The sequence below is a fragment of the Delphinus delphis genome, chromosome 3, assembly GCF_949987515.2.
Source record: "Delphinus delphis chromosome 3, mDelDel1.2, whole genome shotgun sequence".
Lineage (NCBI taxonomy): Eukaryota > Metazoa > Chordata > Mammalia > Artiodactyla > Delphinidae > Delphinus > Delphinus delphis.
The window spans coordinates 13641774-13664882 of record NC_082685.1 but is presented as its reverse complement, the minus strand read 5'-3'; the positions used below and the strand labels follow the sequence as shown (position 1 = coordinate 13664882).

Sequence of the window (23109 nt, the reverse complement as noted above, 5' to 3'; positions counted from 1 at the left end):
CCCTTCCTCAGGCCCGAGCTGGCTATGACTACAGCTCAAACTTGCCTCTCTCTTCAGACAGGCACCAGACGGGAACCTTCGGGGGTCTCCATAGAGGCCATCAGAATGTCATATTTTGGGGAGTATTTTTGGGTAAGTAAGATCCGCTGTTACTTTGGTGGGGGCTCCTGGAAGGGCTGTGGGGGCTTTTATGGAGATGGAGGAACCTGGGGGCTTGTGGGCAGAGTCTTGGGCAGATGGAGGATCTGCAGGGGATAGAAGTTAAAGTGGGAAAAGTCAGGCTGGGTTTGAATCTATACCCCCAGATGTCATAGGCCTTGTGATCTTGGGCAAGTCACAGGTTGAACAGGGAGACTGAGGCCCAGAGTAGGAATCTCTCACCCGAAGTTGCCCAGTGAGAAAGTGCAGAGTCAGGGCTCAAACCCAGGGCCAGACTGAACTTTCCGGATCCAGGATCATTCCAGCCAGGGAATTTCCACATCTTCCCCATCCTGGAGAGTTGGGGGGTTTTCTTCACTTGACCCCTAGGGACCCGCTCACCTGTCTGCCCTCCAAGCTGGGGACCACATACTGTGACTCAAGGAGCCAAGTGAGACAGACTTGTTTTTATTCATTCACTCCCTCCCTCCCTCCCTGTCACCACCTCCCCACACCCAGCCAACTCTGGGAGATGCTGGACCTCCCAAGAGATTCCATCCAAGCCCTGACCCTGAGAAGCCTCCAGTCTGGGGGACACAGAGCCAGTAAGATACACCCAGCCCTGTAGGGTCAGAGGTGAACCCAGTCTTGGGTATGCCCAGAGGAGGAGCAAGGACACAGAGCTGTGTTTGCCATGGGCTTTGAAGGCTGATTTTCCAGGATGTCAGAAAGGCATTCTGGGCAGGGGGAGCAGCCTGGGCAGAAATCCAGAGATGTGACACTGGGTGGCCAGTTGAGGGCACAAGGACTCCTCCCGCAGAGCTAGGCTAATGGGGAGCCACAGAGGATGTGTGAACAGGAGAATCAGGCAAGGACCAGGGCAGAAAGCCCCTTCCTCAGTTGCAAGCCCAGAGCTTGCAGAGGAAGCTCAGTTGCTAGGCAACCCGTTGCCCATGGCAACAGGCCTTTCTCCCTCCCCAGCTGGGGCTCCTCTTACTAGCACTTGCTTTCTTAAAGGGGCTGCATCCCCTTGCCAATTGCGGAGTGGTGGCGGGGGAACGGACCTCCATCTCCTTCCCAAGGGTCAGAGTCCCTGGATTTGCCTCTGAATGGCTGTGTGACCCCATCAAAGTGCTGCCACTCTCAGAGGCCCTGGTGGTGATCTGTGTAAGGGGTGGGGGTTGACCGTTTTGAGGATCGGTGGTCGCCCAAGTATTGGAGCCCTGACAGCGGCACCTACATTTATTTTAAATTTCTCTTAATGGCATGCGGCACCTACATTTCTTTTAAATTCTTTTTCATTGTATGAGGCATGCAAGTTCGCTGCAGAAAATTCAGACCAGCAAAGAGAAAATAGAAGCCACCCCCAAATCCTCCTTCCAAAGATAGCCTGGTACACAGTGGATAAGAGCTTTGACTTTGGGATTTGAATTGGGCTCTTCTGGGAGCCCTTGGGCAGGTGGCTTTGCATCTCAAAGCCTCAGGTTCTGCATCTGGGAAAGAGGGATGAAACTCCTGCTTCCCCAGGCCTAAGGTAGTACCCCTGGAATGTCTGTTTCTTTTAATTAATGTTTCTTTTTTAATCTATTGTTAGTATTGGTGACTCTTTGCTGGGTGACGCTGGGGCCCTGACTGGCCTGAAGGGGGCTCCAGTCAGGGGAAATCAAGCCACACAGGGATGCCCCAGTCTTGTTGGACCAAGTCAGGTCTGGAGGCATGGACGGCACTGGGGAGCCACGGGGGAAGTGTGAGCAGGAGAGGGACATGATCAAGCTGTATTAGAAAGATCTCTCTGGGGCTGGCGTGGGAGCAAGATTGGAGTCCAGAAGTTCTGAAAGAAGACACAGGCCCGAGACAGCCCCTCCCAGGACCCTCGGCTGCCAGCCCAGCCTGGGGGAGCCAGACACTGCTGGGGGCTTTGCCAGGTCTGGGAAACGGGCCAGCAGTTGGCTCTGAGTCAGCTCCAGATGCTGGCCTGGGCGGCGGTGCCTGGTGCAGCCTCACCCGAGGATCCCCTGGGCAGGGTGGGCGGAGGCCTGCTGAGGCTGTTTGCTGAGCCCTCAGCACTGTGCAGGAGGCCCTGTGTCTTGTACCAGCCTCATCTCACCAAGTCCTTTGGGAGGTGAGTGCTGTCATTGTCCCCATTTGTCAGATGAGGAAACTGAGACCCAGAGAGGTGAAGTCACTGGCTCAGAGTGACCCAGTGCATAAGAGGAGGATTTGACACTTGGGCCTTGAAAGTATGTTTCTAGGGAATTCCCTGGCCGTCCAGTGGTTAGGACTGTGTGCTTTCACTGCTGAGGGTGCAGGTTCAATCCCTGGTCAGGGAACTAAGATCCCGTAAGCCGAGGCCAAAGATAAAATTAAATTAAAAAAGAAAAGAAGTATAAGAGAAAATATATTCCTGGGGAGCTGGAGGGATCAACAATGCATGTTGGGAAGTGGGGGTCTGAGGAGGGTCTAAGAATGTTCCTGAAGGAGGAGGGCCTGGCAGTGATCCTTGAGAGGTGGAAGAATTTGGATGGGTTGAGAAAGTTGCAGGCTAGTGAGCCAGGTGACAGTAACAGCCCCAGCAAGGATACCGTGGTGGGAAAGAGCAGCATGTCTGCACCATTTGCTATTTGCTGGCGAGGCCAAGAGGCTGTCCTGGGTCTTCCCCAGTCTTGGCCTCCATTTTTCCATTTGCACAGCAAGAGGGATCATCTGGTGGTGACTTCTGGCTTTATCCTTCAAGCTTCCAGGTAACTGGGAGGGTGAACCCCTCAGGTTGGAGGAGGATGAAGGAAACCATCATTTCCAGAGGGTCTGTGAAGTGCTCCCAAAGGGATCACTTTAGAGATTTGTGTCGGGAATTAAATAACATTGGATCCCTCCATGAGCTTCCTCTTTCAGTCTAATTACAAGGCCCCATTTGGTGCTAAAATATCTCGACTTCCCTCCGACCACAGCTGATCACCCTTTTTAACTGACAGCTCAGTGTTCAGACATGTTGCCTTTCACGTGTGACAGGATCAGGCTGGCATTAAAACATAGTCGTTGCCTTATTTTTTCCCGTCCCCTTCATTATGGCAAGGGGTCCTGGCTTTCCACTTAGAATAGTGGTAGGGACTTCCCTGACAGTCCAGTGGTTAAGACTCCACACTTCCACTGCAGGGGGCATGGATTCGATCCCTGGTCGGGGAGCTAAGATCCCACATGTCGTGTGATGTGGCCTAAACATAAGAAAAAAATTTTTTAAAAAAAGAAAAAAGAGAATAGTGGTAAGCGTTGCCCTTTTAAATCAATATATTTGGAGAAGAAACAAGAGCAACCTTAAAGCAATGATAACTAAGTAATACCATGAATCAGCAGAAACTAGGGTTGCCTTTGGGGCTTTAGGGGACCGTGATGTGGATCATCTTGTATTTACTTCATCCCCATATGAGAGGTAGGTGACTCCCTGCCCCCATCTTAATGAGGAGCCACTACAGGTTCAGAGAGAGACAGTGACTGATCTGGATCACACAGCACAGGCCTGGCCTCTCCCACCATGGTGACCCCAGAACTAGGAGGAAAGAGGTTTGGTGCAAGGCATCAGCAGGCACCAGGGTAGAGGCTCTGTTCCCACCAGTCCCAGGTAAGAGCAAAATAGCTTTGTCCATCTGTTCGACAAACTGAAATGCCCTTTCTGTGCCCCACCCTGTACTGGATATTGCTGGGTCCTGAGAGAGGTGTCAGACCTGCATCCTGCTTTGTGGGGTTCTCAGAGAGGGAGTTTTCATGTTGAAGGGAACAGAAAACACAACTCCAGTGACTTAAGCAACAGGGGTCATATTAGTTCATAAAATGGAAAAGTTGTGCAGTAGTGTGGCTTTCAGGGTTGGTTTGATCCAGCAACTCTACTCAACACACTTTTTATTCAGACCCTCTCAGGTTCAGCTTCTTTCCAAAGTTCATGGTTTCCACTTGGTTTCCAGTATCTCCTGTGACCACACAATCATTTCTGGAAAGAGAGAGAGAAAAACAGGGGAAGAGACTGTTAGAGAAAGGAACAAACAGAGGCAGAGGTACACACACACACAAAGACAGAAAGATAGTGACAGAGAGAGACAACCAGTGAGTGAGAATGTCTCTCCCTCAACTGTGGGAGAAAAATCCCAGGATTCTTTCTTTTTTTGAATTTTTATTTTATTTATTTTTAAATTTTGTTATTTATGTATTTATTTGTCACGCCTCGTGGCTTGTGGGATCTTAGTTCCTTGACCAGGGTTGGAACCCGGGCCCCCTGACGTGGAAGCGCAGAGTCCTAACCACTGGACCACCAGGGAATTCTCCCAGGCTTCTTTCTGATTGGACCAAATTAAGGCCCATGAACCAATCCTTGTGATGAGGGGGAAATGCAACAGGTTGACTGGCTCAGGCCTGAACCAATCCCTACAACCAAGAGGATGGACTTCTTCTGGTTAGCTCCTCAGCCCAGCCCCTGTTGCTAGGTAACCTTGATGTCCTCTCCATCCCCTTTCTCAATCTCCACCCCCATTCCCTGCAGGGAGAGAAGAACCATGGCTTTGAGGTCCTGTACCACAGCGTGAAGCAGGGGCCCATCTCCACCAAGGAGCTGGCTGACTTCATCCGGGAGAGGTGAGGTCCCCAAGCCCCACCCACCCCATGGCCATGTCCCACAGTCCACACAGCCATGCTCATCTTGTGCCCCAACCCTGGTGCCCCCCTTTTCCCTTGCCCATTCCATCCTTCCACCACACCACACCCTGCCAGAAAGGATCCAGGCCCCTGGGGTCTCCAGGAAGCAAATGGGCTTGAAGACCCTCCGAACCAATGGTTCTCAACACTATCAGCCCCATGCCCCATCTTAAATGACGATCACCAGGTTCTAACGCCTCCCCCTGAAGAGACGCTAATATGACCTACTTACAAGGAGAATTTTGAAAACTCAGTCTCGGGGCCCTGAGTATGATAAAAGAAAAATCATGTATAATGAAATAATCTGCATCTCAGCATGTCAATGCTCCGACGTCTGAGAAAACATAATAAACTCAAATGGCAAGGCAGCCTCTGCTCCCCAGCTTCTCAGCAGCTGAACGCCCGTTAAATCTGGGCAGAAAGTCCAAAGGATTATTAACCAGGTTTTTCTCTTTGTGGCTGTCACGTGGGACCTGTCGCAGCCATACAGGACAGGGGCCACTCTTTATTTCATGGGCCTTCAGACCCTGGATCCATCCACTGTTGCTTATGCTACCCCACGGGTGCCTCTCTCAGAAAATACCCCAATGGGTAACTGGTTTTAACTGGGCACACTGCTACCCCAAACAAAACTGAGGTTCTATTAGGATGAAAATGTGAGTGGATATTAGGTAGGCATTTAGCAGTGTCTAGAGGGAAAGAGGAAATACGAGTTTGTCTTCTGCAATTAAAGGAGACAAAGCATATAAAACATTTATATTATGTGCTTAAAAATTTGTTTATCTGCTGTTGCTACTGCTGCTACTACTACTGATGTTTTTACTTAAGGATTAAAACCTCTCCCATGAATTTCCAGAACACCTCCCCCTGTCAGGGGACTGTATCATTCTCCTGGAGAGACACTGCTTAGATGCTTGAGATGGGGAAACTGAGGCCCAGGGGTGTGGGGCCTTTCCCAAGTGTGCTCAGAACCTTCCCCATCCTTGCCTTGTCCTCCTACCCAGGGCCACCATCGAAGAGACCTACTCGAAGGCAATGGCAAAACTTTCCAAGCTGGCCAGCAACGGGACCTCGGTGGGGTGAGTGGGCTCTGGGTGGGGCAGGAGTGGCCAAGGGTGTGGTGCGCTGGGGGGGGGGCAACAGGAACCTGCCCTTGGGTGGACATCTCTTCACGCTTGTGATATGTGGAACAGGGAGTCATCCCCCTGCTTATGGGGCTGATTGGACAGAGGAATATAGTTCATTCATTCACTAGTTCATTCATTCATTCACTGGATATTGACTGAGCACCTACTGTGTGCCAGGCATTGTTCAAGGCACCAGGGGGCCCGGGGCAATCAAGACAGATAAAGCCTCCAGTCACCTTCATGCCCTGTTCATAGGTGTACATCTGGGATGTGTGACGAGATGGTTGTTAACCACAAACATGAACAAAGTCCTTTCCCAGGGAGAAAAGTGCTAGGAAGAGAACAGGAGCAGTAGAGGCTGGCCGCTATCTCTGGAGCCGAGACCTCAGTAATGCGAAGGAATCAGCCATGGGGGTGTCTGCAGGACAGAGACCCGGGCAGGTGGCTCAGCTAGTGCAAAGGCCCTGAGGCAGCAACGCACCGTACATGCTCAAGGAAGAGCAAAGCGGCTGGCATGGCTGCAGGGCCTGGACAAAGTGGAGATGAAGTAGGGGAGAAATAGAGGGAAGGGGCCACAGGGCCCCAACGCACAGGTGACTTTTAAACCAGGATGTGATGTGGTTCCATTGGCATTGCAAAGTTCCCTGCGGCTCCCGTGGGGCAAAGGTTCTGTCGGGGGCCGAAATGGCGGCAGCAGAGAGCAAAGGCAGGGGGGGAGGCCAGAGGGGTCTTCTGTCGAGGTGGGAAAGCCCCTCAAACTTGATTTGGGCAGGTTGAGTCTCAGCTGCCTGTGAGTATCAGGCGGGGCCTGGAGTCCAGACAGAGGACTGCGGATCCTCGGCCTGGGTTTAAATTCCAGCTCTGATATTCATTTGCTGAGGGCCCTTGGGTGAGTTATGGAGCCTCCCATGCCTCAGTTTCCCCATCTGCCACAGGCCCACCTCACACAACTGCAGTGGGGATTAAATGAATTCATATGTGTTCATGCTTAGCAGGGCCCGGCACACATTAGATGCCTGAGCCAATGCCAGCCATGCTGTATGAGGGGTCCCTGGGGGGCTGGGCCTGCTGGGCCCGGGATGTGTGACCCCACCTGTTTCCAGGACCTTCGCCCCACTCTGGGAGGTCTTCCGAGTCTCCTCAGACAAGCTGGCGCTCTGCCACCTGGAGCTGACACGGAAGCTGCAGGACCTCATCAAGGACGTGCTCCGCTACGGCGAGGAACAGCTTAAGGCACACAAGAAGGTGTGTGCTGTGGGTACCACAAGGCTGGTGGATGCGGGATGCCAGCGGCTCCCAGGATCCCAGGACTTCTGGGGCCTTGGAACCTCCAGCCCCTGGTGTGTGCCTCTGAGAATTCTGTTAATTCCACGACATCAAACTCAGAATCTCACAGACCTGAGCATTGGTGAATTTCAGTCTCAAAATTCAAGAGCAGGGATCTGCAAACTACGGCCCGCGGGCCACAACCAGCCCACCACCTGTTTTGTGCAGCCCTCGAGCTAAGCATAGTTTTTCCATTTTTAAGTGGTTGAAAAAAAAACCAAAAGAAGAATATTTTGTGATGTGTGAAAATGACCCCTGATCTAGAGCATCAGGGGCTACAGATCTTGTTATTTGACGTTTCTAGACTCTGGAAGAGCCAGACCTTAGACTCTCAGGATCCCAAAATATTTGAAGCTTAGAATTCTAGAGTCATAAAGGCTTTGCATTTACAGATCCCTAGAATCTGCAGGGGTTTTTTTTTTGTTGTTTTGTTTTGTTTCGTTTTCTGGCCGTACCGTGCGGCATTCGGGATCCTAGTTCCCTGACCAGGGATCGAACCTGCGCTCCCTGCAGTGGAAGTGCAGAGTCTTGACCGCTGGACCACCAGGGAAGTCTTGAGTCTGTGGTTTTTAACCCCCGTTAAAAAAGGGAGTTGGGGGCTTCCCTGGTGGCGCAGTGGTTGAGAGTCCGCCTGCCGATGCACGGGACACGGGTCCGTGCCCCGGTCCGGGAGGATCCCACATGCCACGGAGCGGCTGGGCCCGTGAGCCATGGCCGCTGAGCCTGCGCGTCCGGAGCCTGTGCTCCGCAACGGGAGAGGCCACAACAGGGAGAGGCCTGCGTACCGCAAAAAAAAAAAAAAAAAGGGAGTTGGTAGTACTTCATACTGTACAGTTAAAAATGGTTAAGATGGCCGCTTTTATTGTATATGTATTTTACCACAGTTTTTAAAAAATTGAGGAACAAGGAAGTTTTCTACAGGCTGATATGGAACAATCTTGGGAATGAATTATTAAGTGGAAAAAACTGAGTTTAACAGTACGGACTGTTGCCATTTGTCATAAAAAATGGGCACATTTGATGGTCCATGTGCCAGTTATTTCTGGAGAAGTATCATGGTAATAATGGGAGTTTTTTACCTGAACTCATCCCTTAAAACTTTCTGAAATGTGAATTATGTGTAAATATTACCTATTTAAAGAGTTAACATTTTTGAAATTCATAGAATACTCAGAAAAAGTATTCTCTAGGACCTGGAATCCCACAGAGTTTGGGAAGCTGGGAATTTCATGGCATACACCTGGGGTCTGCTCAGGTCCTGTACCCCAGCAGGGGCTTCAGGTGGAAGCCCCGCATGCTCTTCTCCGCTCCCACAGTGCAAAGAGGAAGCAGTGGGCACCCTGGACGCTGTGCAGGTCCTTGCAGGCGTCAGCCAGCTCCTGCCCAAGTCCCGCGAGAACTATCTGAACCGTTGCATGGACCAGGAGCGGCTGCGGAGGGAGAGCACCAGCCAGAAGGAGATGGACAAGGTGGGCACACAGCTGCAGGTCCCCAGCCACCGCTGGCCCACACAGGTCAGAGGAATTTGCCGGGGGTGACGGAGCTGCCTGCTGGGAGAGTGAAAACATATCACAGAGCGATGGTCATTGAACCTGCATGAACCACATACATGCTGGGCACCCCAAGGAGTCTACCTGCTGGGGGATGGGGCCGGGGGAAGTGCCCTGAGTGTCACCCTCTCAACTCTGTCCCCTCCCTGTGCCTCCTAGGCAGAGACCAAGACCAAGAAGGCAGCAGAGAGCCTGCGGCGTTCAGTGGAGAAGTACAACTCAGCCCGTGCCGACTTCGAGCAGAAGATGCTGGACTCAGCTCTGGTAAGAACCAGGCATCTGTACCTTAGAGACCTACACATTCCTGGGCCCAGGATGCTCTGGCCCTAGAAGTCCAGAACCTTCCAAACCCTCGACTCCAGAAGCCTTAGAATCACAGGCTTAAAGCCGTAGAATTCTAGAGCCACTTAGCTATTGTTACTGTTATTATTATTTCAAAAACCAAGTCAGTTTTGTGCCTTAGTTTCCCCACCTGTAAAATCGGGGCAGTAATAGTACCTGCCTCATAGAATTGTTGTGAAGATTAAATGAGTCACCATATGTGAAGTTTTCAGACAGTACCAGGTGCATAGAAACCACTCTATGAAGTATTAGTATTATTATTTTTATTATCACTGATGAGGTTTTTGAAGAAGACAGTGCAGAGTTTAGAAGCCAAGAGTCTCCTGACATGTCATGGTAGCTGAAAAGCCTGGATTCCTGGTCCAGCCTCCATCTCTCCCCAGCTCTGCCACCTTTGGCAAGGCACTGCACCTCTCTGGGTCTCTGTCTACCCAAATGTTTGAAAAGCAGATTGGGATCTCAGGATTAAGAATCAGATTTTTTTTTCTGATTTTGCAGTGATAGAAAGTTGCAAGTGATAGAAATCTTCATTCAAACTGACAAGGAGGCGTATAGGCTCAGGGAACTGAAAAGTTCAGGGGGCAGAGCTTCAGGTACGGCTGGATCCAGGTGCTCCAATGGCATTGACAGGAAGTTGTGCCTCTCTGCTTCTCAAGGCTGTTTTTCTCCCTGAGGGCTTTACTCCCAGGCAGACATACCCTCCCGGATGTGTGTGTGTGTGTGTGTGTGTGTGTGTGTTGCAAAGTAGCCACCAGCAGCCCCCACATGCATCCACCAACACATTGACTTAGGGTATGAAAGTGTTTTCTTCCATGGTTCCAGCAGAAGTCCCAGAGCTCTTCCCCAAACCAATCACTGAGGCCAGGGGATTGGAACATCCTTATTGGTCAGGCTGGGTCACATAGCCACTCCTTGTGGCCCCACCTTCCCATTTGCCCCTCCCCTCCTGCCTCAGCGCTTCCAAGCCATGGAGGAGACCCACCTGCGGCAAATGAAGGCCCTGCTGGGCTCTTATGCTCACTCAGTGGAGGACACCCATGTGCAGATTGGGCAGGTGAGTGGGGCCAGGGGTGGGGAATGAAGCTGGGGTTCTGGGAAAGAGGGCCTTGGCCCTGCCTGATTACACACTTCGTCCGCCTGGCCCAGGTACATGAGGAGTTTAAGCAGAACATAGAAAACATCAGCGTGGAGATGCTGCTGAGGAAGTTTGCAGAGAGCAAGGGCACAGGCCAGGAGAAGCCTGGTGAGTCTGGGTATCTGTGGGGGTTGGGCTGTGGAGCTGTAGGGAAGGAACAGGACTCAAGAGGGGAGCTTGGTTACCCCAGAGGGGGAGCCAAGGGGACTTCCTGGGTATCTGTGGGGGTTGGGCTGTGGAGCTGTAGGGAAGGAACAGGACTCAAGAGGGAAGAGAATGAACCTCTCTGGGCTTCGTTTTCCTCATCAGAAAAATGGGCTGATGACAAATCTAACTCAGTAGCCCACAGAGGAAGAGGATCTGCTGCCTGATCTTATGTGTAAATCTCTTACAGCTGGATACCAGAGGGACCTTGAATGCCAAGCTCAGCCTTTCAGATTTTTCCCTGAGGGCCCAAGGGAGCCATTGAGGGTTGTTGAGCAAAAGACCAATTTGAAAATGTCCAGATACAGAGTTGAGGAGGAATTGAGAGCAAAAGTTTTGGGGTCACATCTGGGTTTGTGTCTTTTCTTTGTCGCTCATTGTGTGACCTTGGACGTCTGTCTTGCCTTCTCTGAGTCTCAGTTTCCTCACCTGTAAAGTGGGGATGATAATAACCGCCACCTAATGGTGTTGTGAATGTTCAGTAATTTGATGCAGATAAAGGGCAAAATGTGTACCTGGCACATAGTAGGCACTCAGTAGATGCTGGTACACAGTTTACGTCCCTAGCTCTACTCAACCACTAGGGTCTGTCTTTTCTCCCTCCTGTCTCTATAGCCCAGCACCAGCTCAGGTCACCTCTCCTTGTGTGGGCCCCCACTCTTGCCCTTCACTGGCTCCAGGTTTGTCATGCCCTGCTCCTGCTTACATACCCTCTATGGCTCCCCATCACCCTTGAGAGAGAGTCCCAGGTCATCATCCTGGCACCTGAGGCTCAGCCCATCTCATAGACTTATGGTCCATCCCCTGAACCACCCAACGCAGAAATGCTGGAGGTAGAAGAAGTAACTCAGACAGTGCCCCCTCCGGTCCATCCCAAGGTGGCAACCATCCAAGGCAGGACCAGAACACTTGGCCCATCCCACTCATGACCATCTCTGGGGCTGATTCAGCATCTTGGCTCAGGCCCTGGACCCTGACTGGTCTTGAGCTCAAATCCAGGTGCCATTGTGTGGCCAGAGGTATACTGCTACCCTTGCCAGGCCCAGTCTCCCCGCCCAGCTGAGTTTCTCAATCTTTTCTGTCTCAGGGCCTTTGGACTTTGAGGCGTACAGTGCGGCTGCCCTGCAGGAAGGCAAGTACGTCTGGGCCTGGATGCCCAGGCTGGACGACAGGGATGAGGGAGACAGAGCTGAATGGGAAGGGAACCCCCCAGGGCTCAGCTGCATCCCCCTCATCTGTCCTCAGCAATGAAACGTTTGCGGGGAGCCAAGGCCTTTCGTCTCCCTGGACTGAGCCGGCGGGAGCGGGAGCCACCTGCAGCTGTGTGAGGAAGCATCCCAACCCAGCCCTGGCCCAGGCTAACCCAAGATCCCTCCCCCTGCCCAGGGTATCCCAGAAGGCCCCTGCTTAGGGTAGCCCAGGAGAATCGTATTCCAAGCTAGCCCAGGAGTCCCTCTACCCAGGCTAGGCCAGGAGCTCCTCTGTCCCAGACTGGCTCAATATTACCACTGCCCAAGCTAGTCCAGGATCCTCCTTTTGCCAAGACTAGACCAGGGCCTGCCTGTTCCCCCTTCCCGGCTGGCCCAGGATTTCTCCCTCTGTCAAGGCTAGGCTTACTGTTTCCCCACCTAATCTAGCCTGGCAATTCTTGCTCTGTTAAGATGAGCCCAAGAGTCTCCCTGCCCAGATGGGTATCACATTCCTCCCTATGCCCATGGTTTCCCTGGCTAGCCCAGGATTACCCTTGCCCAGGCTAGCCCAGGATTCTTTGCCAAGGCTAGCCCCATTATTTCCCTGCCAAGGTGAGCCCTACATTCAGACTAACTCCAGGGTTCCTCCGCTTCCAAGCTGACTGAGAACACCCCGTGCTCAGCTAACTCCAGATTCACTGCCCCGGCCCCAAGCAAGCCCCAAGTTCCCACCACCTGCAGGGCTAGTTCAGGACAACATAGCAGCCCAGGGGCTGGCCCCAGGTTCCGTGTCTGGTGTTGGGGGCGGAGGGGAGGGCCAGAGGAGGTGGGGGAGCTGACACTGACACCTCCTTCTGCATTCCCAGAGATTCCCTGGAGCCCGATTCAGGGGTGAGTGCCATGGGAGGGGCCAGGCCGGGCTGCAAGTGGGAGGGGTCCATCCCACCTTGGCCCCCCTGCCCAGACCTGGAAGCCAAGCCTGGAGCTCAAGGGGCAAGAGGTAGCACAGCTTAGGGACCAGGTTCAAATTCCACCGTGGCTGCAAACTCCCATGGACCACGTGGGAGGGACCAATGTCCCCTCTTAGCCTCGATTTGCCCCTCAGGACAGGTTGCGGCATGTTCTGTTCCTCCAAGAACCTGCCCACGAACTGCGAGAAGATCGTTATTGCCATTGGGGTTGTTTCTCGGTCTGAGTCAGGGCCCACAGGTGGAGGGGGGCATGGCAGGGTGAGATGGGAGGTTTGGTGCCAGAGAGACTAACTCACCACTTGTCCCCCCAGACATGTCCAGAGGTGGATGAAGAAGGTTTCACTGTCCGGCCTGATGTGACCCAGAACAATATCCTCCTGGCGCCTTCTGGGGGCAGTTGTTGGCACAGCAAGGACAGAGCTCTGTCCACAGTGATCCGCCCACCATTAGCAACCCTCTCTGTGTACATCCTGAGGGGAGCCTCCAGCTGTGAACCAAGCAGATTCAAATGCAGACACTCGCCCCTGCGGGGTCAGGGCTGAACAAGAGGGAGAGAGGGGAGCTTGGTTACCCCAGAGGGGGAGCCAAGGGGACTTCCTGGAGGAGGGGGTCACCGGTGTTGGGGTTTAGCAGCTGAATAGGAGTTTACTAGGAGTTAGGACAGGGCATGCTTGTATGAAGGCTTGTGGGGGGAGGAGAATGGCAAATACATGGTGTCAAGGCAAGGGTGGCAAGTGGTGAGAGATGGAATTGTGCAGTGCCTCGAAGGGATGTGAGCAGGAAGAGATGGATCTGAGGGCTGACTGGAGGGAAACCCCGTGTTAGAATCCGCTTGGCCCCTTGACTGCAGTGCACGCACAGCGGAGCCCTCCCGCTTCTCATCCAGCGACTCCGATTTCGATGATGACGAGCCCCGCAAATTCTACGTGCACATCAAGCCCGCCCCGGCCCGGGCCCCAACCTGCAGCCCCGAGGCAGCCGCAGCACAGCTTAGGGCCACAGCTGGCAGCCTCATCCTCCCTCCTGGCCCAGGGGTGAGGCGTGGGGAGGTGCTGTGTGTGGGGCAGGTGGGGCTGGCTGGATGCCACCGACCTGATGCCACCCCTTTGTCCACAGGGCACCATGAAACGCCATTCTTCACGTGAGTAGCCTGTTAAGGGGTCTTCAGTTTGACGAGGAGCACGTGGAAGGGAGACTGGGCCTGGAGTGTGGGTGTGGGTTTGAATTCCAGCTCTGCTGTGTAACTTGGGGCAGGCTGCTTACCCACTCTGATCTCCTTTTATAAAATGGGGTCATTGTGAGAATTAAATGAGAGCCAAAAGGGATCGCTGGGGCTGGGAAAGAAGCCAGAAACTGGAGACAAGTGGGCTCAGGTTCGAACCCCTCTCTGCCTGATTTGCTGGTCACCTTGGGCCGCTGACTAGACAGCTCCAAACCTTGGTCTCCTTGGTGTGTGGAGTGGGAAGCAGTGCAGGCCTGGCGACAGAAAGGCTCAAGGAGGTGCATCTCTTGCAGGGGACACTGCTGGGAAACTACAGAGGCCTCGATCTGCCCCAAGGGCTGGCAGGTGGGTTCCATGGGAGGTGGGGCACTGGGCCCACGTGAGTGGGCAGGTGAGGGCCATCCCTACCTCTCTCCTCCTCCCCTGCTGCCTCCCCATGTCTCTGACTCCCCTTCTCTTATCCTGGCAGGGAGTTAAGGGCGTGCCGTCTTTGAGGGACCACTCAGTCATTCACTTGATGAACATTTATTGAGCACCTTATGTGTACTTGTGCTGTGCTGGGTTCTGGAGATAAATGACCAAGACAGGTGCTCCTCAGAGTCCCATTCTAGAGGCTCAGATTTTTTAAATAGTAAATAAGTTAGGGCATATTCGATGCTTCCAAGTGCTGTGAAGGAACTGAAGCAGGCAATGTGATGGAAAACAGGAGAGGGTGACTTTAGTTGGGGCCGTGGTGGAGGGGTAGCAGGGGAGGTGCGAGGACTCTGAGCTGAGCCCTGAAAAGGAGCAGGAGGTGGCCGCAGGGAGATCGTGGGGGACAGAGCTCAAGACCAAGAACAACAAGTACAAAGGTCCCGAAGTGGGAGGAGGCGTGGAAACGCCCCTCTTGTCCATTCCCTGTCCCCAGCTGTGCAGAGAAGCTGCCATCGGACGAGCAGGTTTCCAAGAACCTCTTTGGGCCTCCCCTAGAGTCCACCTTTGACCATGAAGATTTTACAGGTGATGGGGGTGGGGCTTCGGGGACGCGGGCGGCCAGCAGGAGGAAGGGTGGGGCCACTGCAAGGATAGGAGGCTCAGGACCGTGGGCCAGGCCGGAGGGAGGACTGTGGGGGTCCTTTGTGGGTCAAAGTGAGGGTGGGCGAGGCCATGGCACGAATGGGCGGAGCCGGCGAGAAGGTGTGGCCTTCGTGGGAGTGAGGATGACAGTGAGTGGATAGGCAGGCATCAGTGGAGGTGAAAGTAGCCAGACGGCATGGCCTGGGGTGGAGGGGGGGTGGGGGAGACATCGAATGGGGGCGGACCTTCCTCGACATGGGCGTGGCCTGCGGGAGGATGGACGGGACTCCGTGTGAGTGGGGTCTGGAGCTGGCTGCCCCCTTCCCTCCCCCAGGCTCTAGCAGTCTCGGCTTCACCTCCAGCCCCTCGCCTTTCTCTTCCTCGTCGCCCGAGAACGTGGAGGACTCTGGCCTGGACTCACCGTCCCACGTGGCACCCGGCCCCTCCCCGGATTCCTGGGTTCCCCGCCCAGGCACCCCACAGAGCCCACCTACCTGTAGGGTGCCGCCCCCAGAGTCGAGGGGGACGCAGCCCCTGCTGCCATCAGACTCACCACAGCCCCTCGCACCATCCCCGGGTCCCTGGGGGGTGGAGGCTGTGGCTGGAGGAGGTGAGTTCCTCCACCCCTAGTCTGAGAGTTATCTGAGTCCTGGGGGAGGATTGAGCACCTAATGTGGCCAGGGTCTGAACAGGATGCTGGGGACACAGCCGGGACCCAGGCAGGCAGAAACCCTCACTCTTGCAGGGACAATAGTGATACGGATATTTAACAAGGCAGGAGGTGGCAGGTGCCTGGTGAGGACTCAGAAGGGTAGGGCCTCCCCGAGGAGGGAACATCTGAGCTGGGATTTGATGGAGGTGAGGACGCAGCCATATGGACATGGCGGGGGAAGGGCATTCCCAGCAGAGGGCGCAGCCTGTGCAAAGGTCCTGGGGTGGAAGCAGGCAAGACCCTTTGAGGAACAGTTAGGAGGCCAGTGCGGGTGGAGCAGAGTGATGAAGGGAGAAGGAGGGAGTGGAGGGGGAGATGTCGGCAGGGAGATGGGATCAGGTGGGGGCTGGTGGTCCCAGGGAGGAATGTGAGTTTTACCCCTAGCAGGGTCAGAGCCACAGGAGGGAGGGCCGTGAGCAAAGAAGGGGTGGGACCTGCTCGGATTGCAGGCTCTCTCTGACCGCTTGGTAGGCAAGGATGAGAGCCAGAGACGAGGGAGGTGAGTCCAGGTAAGTGGTGATGGGGTAACAGTGGGGAGAAGGCCAGAAGACAGTCACTGGACCCGGAGAACAGAGGAATCAGGGCAGAGGGCCTGAGGGCAGCTGAAAGGAGAGGGAAGGGCAGAAAGAGCAGGGAAGATGGGGCGGAAGAAGCTGGGGTGGGGGCGTGTCAAGGCTGGGCCTTTAGATGGCAGGTGGATGGGGGAGGCCAGGCTGGAGCACCCTGTGGACAGCTGTATGAAGACATCAGCAAGCTGAAGTGGGATGGAAGGCTGCCCAGGGAGAGGGTAGGAGAGCGCCCAGGCTGGAGCAGGGGCAGGGCTAGAGGTGGGGAGGAAGGAGGGGATTGGCTACTGGTTGGCTCCTGGGGGCCTGAGTCAGAGGGACTGTGGGCTGTGACCACATGAGGTCCCCAGCAGTGGTGACGGGGTGGCGGGGGGTGGGGTGGGGGGCTTGGTACCATCCTTGGTTAAAGAAAGAGCCTGGTTGGAGCTGGTTCAAGGGAGGGCTCAGGGGAGTGAGTGTAGACCGTGAGTGTAGACAGATGAAGTTGTCTGCGCTTTACTGTAGAACTAAGGTTCTCAACTGGGCCAGTTATGCCCCTCAGGGGACACTTGGCAATGTCACCACTGTTACTTGATTGTCACCACTTGGGGGCGGGGTATACCTGACGTCTGAGGGGTGGAGGCCAGGGAGGCTGTTCATCACCCTACAGTATGCAGGGCGGCCCCAGCATCATGAAGGATCCAACCCTGTTGAGAACCTTGGCACAGCCTGGGGTGTAGGTAGGAGGGGAGATGGGCGAGTAAGCGTTTGTAGATGGAGCAAAGCAGGGACACTAGTGAAGCAAGAGAGCGAGGGGAACCTAGGTGTTACACCATGATTAGTTAATTTAGAAGGGTGTGACTCAGACGCAAGCCAGGGTGGGAGACTACCCTTGGAACTGCCGAATGTTGGGTAAAATGCCTCTGCCAAATCCTCACCGCCCCCCCCCCCCGTAGAGTGCCTACCTCCTGAGCATCCGGCCCTTGCTTGCATACCCCCAGCAATGGGGAGCTCACCCCTTGTTGAGCCACCAGTGTAGTGTCTGGGAGACTCAGGGTTGCAGATGGTGTCTACAGTCCTGTCCAGCACCTTCTCTGTAGCCCTAGGACTCCCAACCATCAGGGGGTCTCCTCCTATAAGCCCAACTCCCAGTTTGGGGCTGAGTTCCTCCCCTGGGGAGGTTGGAGAGGCCCAGGCAGCAGCTCAGCCATGTCTGTTCTTATGCTCATTCCCCAGACTTGATGCCTGTACCTGCTGACCTTGCAGCCAGGGAGGGCCTGGCAGCCCCACCCCGGAGACCTCGCTCCAGGAAAGCATCCTGTCCCCTCATGCGCAGCAACGGGGACCTGGTAGGGTGAGGGGGGGTGGCAGGAGCCGGGCTGGGGGTCGCCTCCAGGGTCAGCATCGGGGCACTACTGCTAGGGTGTTCACAGGCTGGCCTATCTTCTTCCCTTCCAGTCTCGTTCCCTGAGCCCCTCCCCACTGGGCTCTTCAGCCCCCAGCACCATCCCAGAACGGCCCAGCTTCTCATCCCAGACAGGACATGGTACGTGGGTCCTCTCTGGGCCTCAGTTTCACCTCTGATCCGGGTGTGTGGCTTAGTGATACAATGGGGGCCGTGTCGGCAGAGGGCGGGTTCTGGAGCCTGGGACCTGTGCTCACTCTGCCTGTCCCTCGTTCCCTCCCTGCCACCCCCAGGAGTCTCCCGGGGCCCAAGCCCTGTGGTCCTGGGCTCCCAGGATGCCCTGCCCGTGGCCACTGCCTTCACTGAGTATGTCCACGCCTACTTCCGTGGCCACAACCCCAGGTACACAGTGGTGGGGCACAGTGCAGATGGTGACAGGCAAACATAGGGCTCCCTGGGGGCTGTGCATCTAGGTTCCGGCAGGGACAGCTTTCAAATGGGTTTCATGATCTGCTTTACCGTGGAACACTGAGCTAAACAACCAGACCCATCCTGAGGGCTGTAGGAACCATGGAAGGCATTTGAGCAGGGCTAGGCATTGATGTAGCCACGGTTTAGAGGAACTCCTCTGAGGCTGCTGTGGGCGTCAAACTGAAGGGAGCAAGACCAGAGGCCAGGCCCGTGGAGGGGGCAGGTTAAGGGTGAGTTGAGGGACCAGGGATAATCTGGGGGCGGTGCCCAGCCGAAAAGACCTTAAGATCAAGCCACAAAGAGGAGGAGAGTATTGGACCGGAAACCTAAGCTGAGGACAGTTACAAAACTGAATGTTTTGCTTTGAGCTTCCTGGTGGCCTGGGGAAAAGAGAACTGGAGAAGGGGGTGTTCCTGTCTCCTTCAGCCCAGTGTGGATTCTTCCTGGTGTCTGGATTGCTGTCCAGGCAGGGACACAAGAGGTGGAGGCTGGGGCTGGGAGGCTGGCCATGGTCAGAGCCTTGCTGATTCTGAGGGACCTGGTGAACCACAGGCTACAGTGAAACTAGGAGAGAGGGGAGCGTGAGGTGCCAGGCACAGCCCTGAGCCAACGCCCAGTGCCTTCACCACCCGCCCCCACCAGCTGCCTGGCTCGAGTAACTGGGGAGCTGACCATGACCTTCCCTGCTGGTATCGTGCGCGTGTTCAGCGGAACCCCACCCCCACCGGTCCTCAGCTTCCGCCTCGTGCACACGGCCCCCATTGAGCACTTCCACCCCAATGCTGACCTGCTCTTCAGGTACTGTTGAGGAAAGGGAGAAAAGTTAGGGGGTTCCAGGGACCGGTGGGGGCCAGGAGCACCCCGGCTCTGAATTCCTGTTCTGCCTCCCGGGATTTGCTGTGTGACCCTGGGCAAGCTGCTCTCCCTCTCTGAAACTCACTCTCCTTCTGTCTTTTGCTTCCCACCCTCGCCCTTCCCTGGGAGTTATGCTTTATTGGTCCCAAGGTTAGCCTGGGAATCTGCATCTTTAGGAAGCCCTTGGTGTAGGTTGGATGCTGGAGGCCCTTGGGACGGCATCTCCCGAGGGTTGGGGTGATTATTCCCGGTCTCTGCAGTGACCCCTCCCAGAGCGACCCTGAGACCAAAGACTTCTGGCTCAACATGGCGGCTCTGACTGAGGCCCTGCAGCGTCAGGCAGAACAGAATCCAGCTGCCTCCTACTACAACGTAGTGCTGCTGCGGTACCAGGTGGGCCAGGTGGATGGCGGGGGGCAGAGGGGGCAGGGAGGGGATGGTGGATGGGGACAGGGTGAGCAGGCAGCAGAAATGGAGGCTGATAGCAATGACCGTGGGGTGAGCTGTAGGCGGGGTGGGCAGTGTAGGGGGGCCTGGCCTCCACTAGTGCAGATGGCCCCATCATGCAGATTAGAAGAGGTCCGATCCCAGGACCTGGCAGCTGGCACCTGTCCCCAAGACTTTGTTAGAATGGGGCACTCGTCTGCCCTCTGCTGGAGACATGTTGTAACACAGCCTCTCATCAACAAAGAGCCCCTGGGGTGTCCTAGGCAGTGCAGTCAGGTCAGTTGAATGGCGGGTGGCATGGCAGGGGCAGTGTGGCTGAATAGTATGCGGTGTGGCAGGACAGGATGGCTCAAGCCGTGTCTTCTCTCCTGTTCTCCCTTCCCCTAGTTCTCCCGCCCCGGTCCCCAGTCCGTGCCTCTGCAGCTGAGCACCCACTGGCAGTGCGGGGCGACCCTCACTCAGGTCTCGGTGGAGTACTGCTACCGGCCTGGTGTCACAGCCGTGTCCACGCCACTCACCAATGTCCAGATCCTGCTGCCCATAGGGGAGCCTGTGACCAACGTCCGCCTGCAGCCGGCTGCCACCTGGTGAGGGCATGTGGGAGGCCTGGGGAAGCTCAGCAGTGCCCCCAGAACCTAGCAGAGCTCCCTTTGATACACCAACTGAAGGGTCCACCCTAGGCCTGACCATTCCCTGTGGGCTCACCTTGCTTGGAGCTAAGGGTGATATTACTAGCAATAATAATGTCTGACACCGAGAGCTTCCTACATGTCAGGCTTGTTCCCTGTTTTCTGCACACACTGACAGGCTTGGGGCTCTTAGCAATCCCTCAAGGGGTTGGCCACCATCATCCCCACTTATGGAGGGGGAGCTGAGGCACACAGAGACTAAGTCACTTACCTAGGTTCCACCAGGATTTCAACCCAGCCACCCACTGGTGGTCCCTGGCTTTCAGTCACTGCACAATGTTGCCTTTGTTTTGTACAAAAGGTAGAACCTGCCACCAAGAAGCCAAACTTATAGGGCCAAACGCATCATCTAAAAGTGCTGCAAGGCTATAGAGCCTTCAGGAACCAGCTGCTCCACACCCCACCCCCATTTCACACATGGGAAAACTGAGGCCAGGAAGGAGACCCGGCTTTCTCGGGTCATGTAGCCAAGGGGCAACTGAGCTGGGACCCTGGGCTCCCCATGTCCTTTCTGGTGGAGACCGGACCAAGCTTCTCTTGATGCCAGGAACCTGGAGGAGAAGAGGCTCCTATGGAAGCTTCCGGATGTGTCCGAGACAGGGGGTGAGTTATGATTGTGCTTAAGGTCGTGGGGGTCTCAAGTGGGAGAGGCTTATTTCAGCTAGGGGAGAGGGAATTCCCTGGCAATCCAGTGGTTAGGACTCCACTTTCACTGCTGAGGGCGCAGGTTCGATCCCTGGTCGGTTAACTAAGTTCCCGCAAGCTGCGCGACACAGCTAAAAAAATTTTAAAAACGAACTAGGGGAGGATTGGGGATGTGCTAGGAGCAGGGCAGTGTAGCCATCAAGGAAAGCTTGAAAGGGCTTTGACGAAGCTGGAGGAGAGGGCATCCCAAGGGGTGGGCACAAGAGGTGCAAAGGCCCTGAGGCAGGATTCCTTTGCAAACCACACACAGCCCCGTGGGGCCAAAGGAAAAGGGTGCAGGACACAAGAGGAAGTCAAACGGGACAGAGCCACAGATCAAAGGGCTCGGGTGCAGGGCTGAGGAGGAGCCCAGGTCACAGCAGGACTAGGGTCGGGGAACAGGACACAGCTGACCTCAGACCTCCCCAGGCTCTGGCCGCCTGTCTGCCAGCTGGGAGCCACGCTCGGGGCCCAGCACACCCAGCCCTGTGGCTGCTCAGTTCACCAGCGAGGGGGCCACTCTGTCCGGCGTGGACCTGGAGCTGGTGGGGAGTGGCTACCGCATGTCACTGGTAAAGAGAAGGTTCGCCACAGGTACGCCCTCGCCCTGCCGCTGCGCATCTCCGGAGCCAAGACCAGGCCGGGCTCTGAGCCCCACTCCCTGCTTCTGCCAGGGTGCGGGGGTGGGGGAGGCATTTGGGGTGTTTGGAAAGGATAGGTGGGTGTTGGGGCCTGGAGACCCAAGATGGGGGGCACAGGTGGAGAGGGGTGGTCAGGGCCCCAATGAGAGGGATCAAGAAGTGTCCCCTACAGGACTTCCCTGGCGGTCCAGTGGTTAAGACTCCAAGCTTCCACTGCCGGGGGCACGGGTTCGATCCCTGGTCGGGGAGCTAAGTTCCCATATGCCGCGGGTGCAGCCAATAAAAGAAGAAGTGTCCCCTGGCCGACATCCTTGCAAGAACCCAAGGCAGGGAGCCAGCAGCCCCTCTGGTGCACCCATCCCCACCCCCATTCTCCCGTCCCCACAAGGGGCTGCTGGGGTCCATGGGGCAGTGGGAACAGTGAGTTACAGGGGGGTGTTTTGAAGAGGATTGGGGGATCCCAGGGTAGGGGCAAGGGCCCCCCCCGCACCCCTCACAACCCTGCCTCCACAGGGATGTACTTGGTGAGCTGCTGAGCCTGCAGAGGCCGACCAGCACCACTGGCCCCAGCTCTGCACTGCATCCTGGTGCTCACTGACTGCTCCCTGGCCCTCCTGCTAGACCCGAGGGTCCCCCACCCTGGCCTCCCCTGAGGCCCTGACTCCATGGAGAGGATCCCAACACTCAGTCTGGCTGAGCCTGAGATCCACTCCTGCTCATGCCAACTCTCATGCAGGTCCTTGGCCTTTTAATGTTCTTTAAATAAACACTCTATTTTCTAATAAAATAAATAACAAGCCTTTTCCTGCTCCAGGAAGTTTCCTTCACATCGCCAGAGAGGAGAGGAAGAAAAGACGGATGGGTGGGAGAAATCTAATCTCCTTAATAATCCTTAGCCCTGCCCCTCCACCCCCACCTAGCCCGTGCGGGGCGATACTGGGGGAGAAAAAGCCAGACGTGAACACCCCCAGCCCCATGGACCCCTCCAGTCCCGTGGGCTGGTGGAAGAGAACAAGGGCCAGAGGAACCTAGAGGGGGATGCCAGAAAGACTTCCTAAGCAGAAGGCATTATAAATGGGGCTTTGAAGTTTGAGTAGGAGTTTGCAGGCTGGATATGGGCATGCCAGGCAGAAGGATGGTGAGTTGTGAGTTCTGTGAGAAAGCAATTAGTCCACAAACACTGATGAGCACCTACTGTATGCCAGGCTGTAGAGACACAGCTGTGAGCAGGAGAAAGCTCTTAGAAGCCGTGAGGCTGCAAAGTCAAAAGGTGTGGGTTTAGAGCCTGCCTGGCCCCCAGTGGCTGCGTGTCTGAATCAGTGACTTGACCTCCCCAGGCCTCATTTGTAACCCACCTCACCGGGTGGTTGTGAAGAGCTCACATACTTTGAAGAGTACCTGGTACAGAATAAGCACCCCAGAAGTGCTGGTATTCTTTTATTTATTGGGGGTCCTGGGGTGGAGGGTGGTCCTAAGCGCAGGTGTGCAAGGGGTAGCCCGAGGTGGGCCCAGGACAGGTGTGGTAATCAGCATGCTGTGGTGGAGAGCAGGTCTGAACTTGATGGAAAGTCCTGGGTCCCAGTGGACATGTGGGTATGCTGGGTGCCTGACCCTGAAGACCATGCAGATTCCAGGGACCAAGCCAGGGCCAGATGGAGCTCAGGAAGCAGAAAGCAGGATTTGGCCTGTGTGCTCTGATCCTCCCACCCTGTCCTCCAA

At 55.4% G+C, this 23109-nt stretch overlaps 1 protein-coding gene across 4 annotated transcripts; it reads left to right on the top strand.

The window, feature by feature from the left end:
• Positions 1-64: 64 nt before the first annotated feature.
• Positions 65-22184, top strand: FCHO1 (FCH and mu domain containing endocytic adaptor 1). Of its 4 annotated transcripts, XM_060006681.1 has the most exons (27): positions 97-132; positions 2829-2879; positions 4667-4758; positions 5823-5897; positions 7049-7190; positions 8588-8740; positions 8981-9085; positions 10119-10217; positions 10310-10406; positions 11590-11634; positions 11748-11826; positions 12559-12583; positions 12975-13032; positions 13519-13697; positions 13780-13804; positions 14179-14230; positions 14793-14884; positions 15276-15551; positions 17435-17547; positions 17657-17744; positions 17897-18005; positions 18717-18872; positions 19190-19322; positions 19764-19963; positions 20613-20668; positions 21179-21343; positions 21904-22184. In XM_060006681.1, exons 1-27 carry the CDS (start codon positions 106-108, stop codon positions 21924-21926), a joined length of 2715 nt encoding a protein of 904 aa, XP_059862664.1. In that variant the 5' UTR covers positions 97-105; the 3' UTR covers positions 21927-22184. The 4 variants fall into 4 exon arrangements, with proteins under 4 accessions (XP_059862666.1, XP_069396614.1, XP_059862664.1 ...); XM_060006683.1 differs by lacking the exon at positions 2829-2879 and having other exon boundaries at positions 65-132; XM_060006682.1 differs by lacking the exon at positions 12559-12583 and having other exon boundaries at positions 11590-11638.
• Positions 22185-23109: the final 925 nt, after the last annotated feature.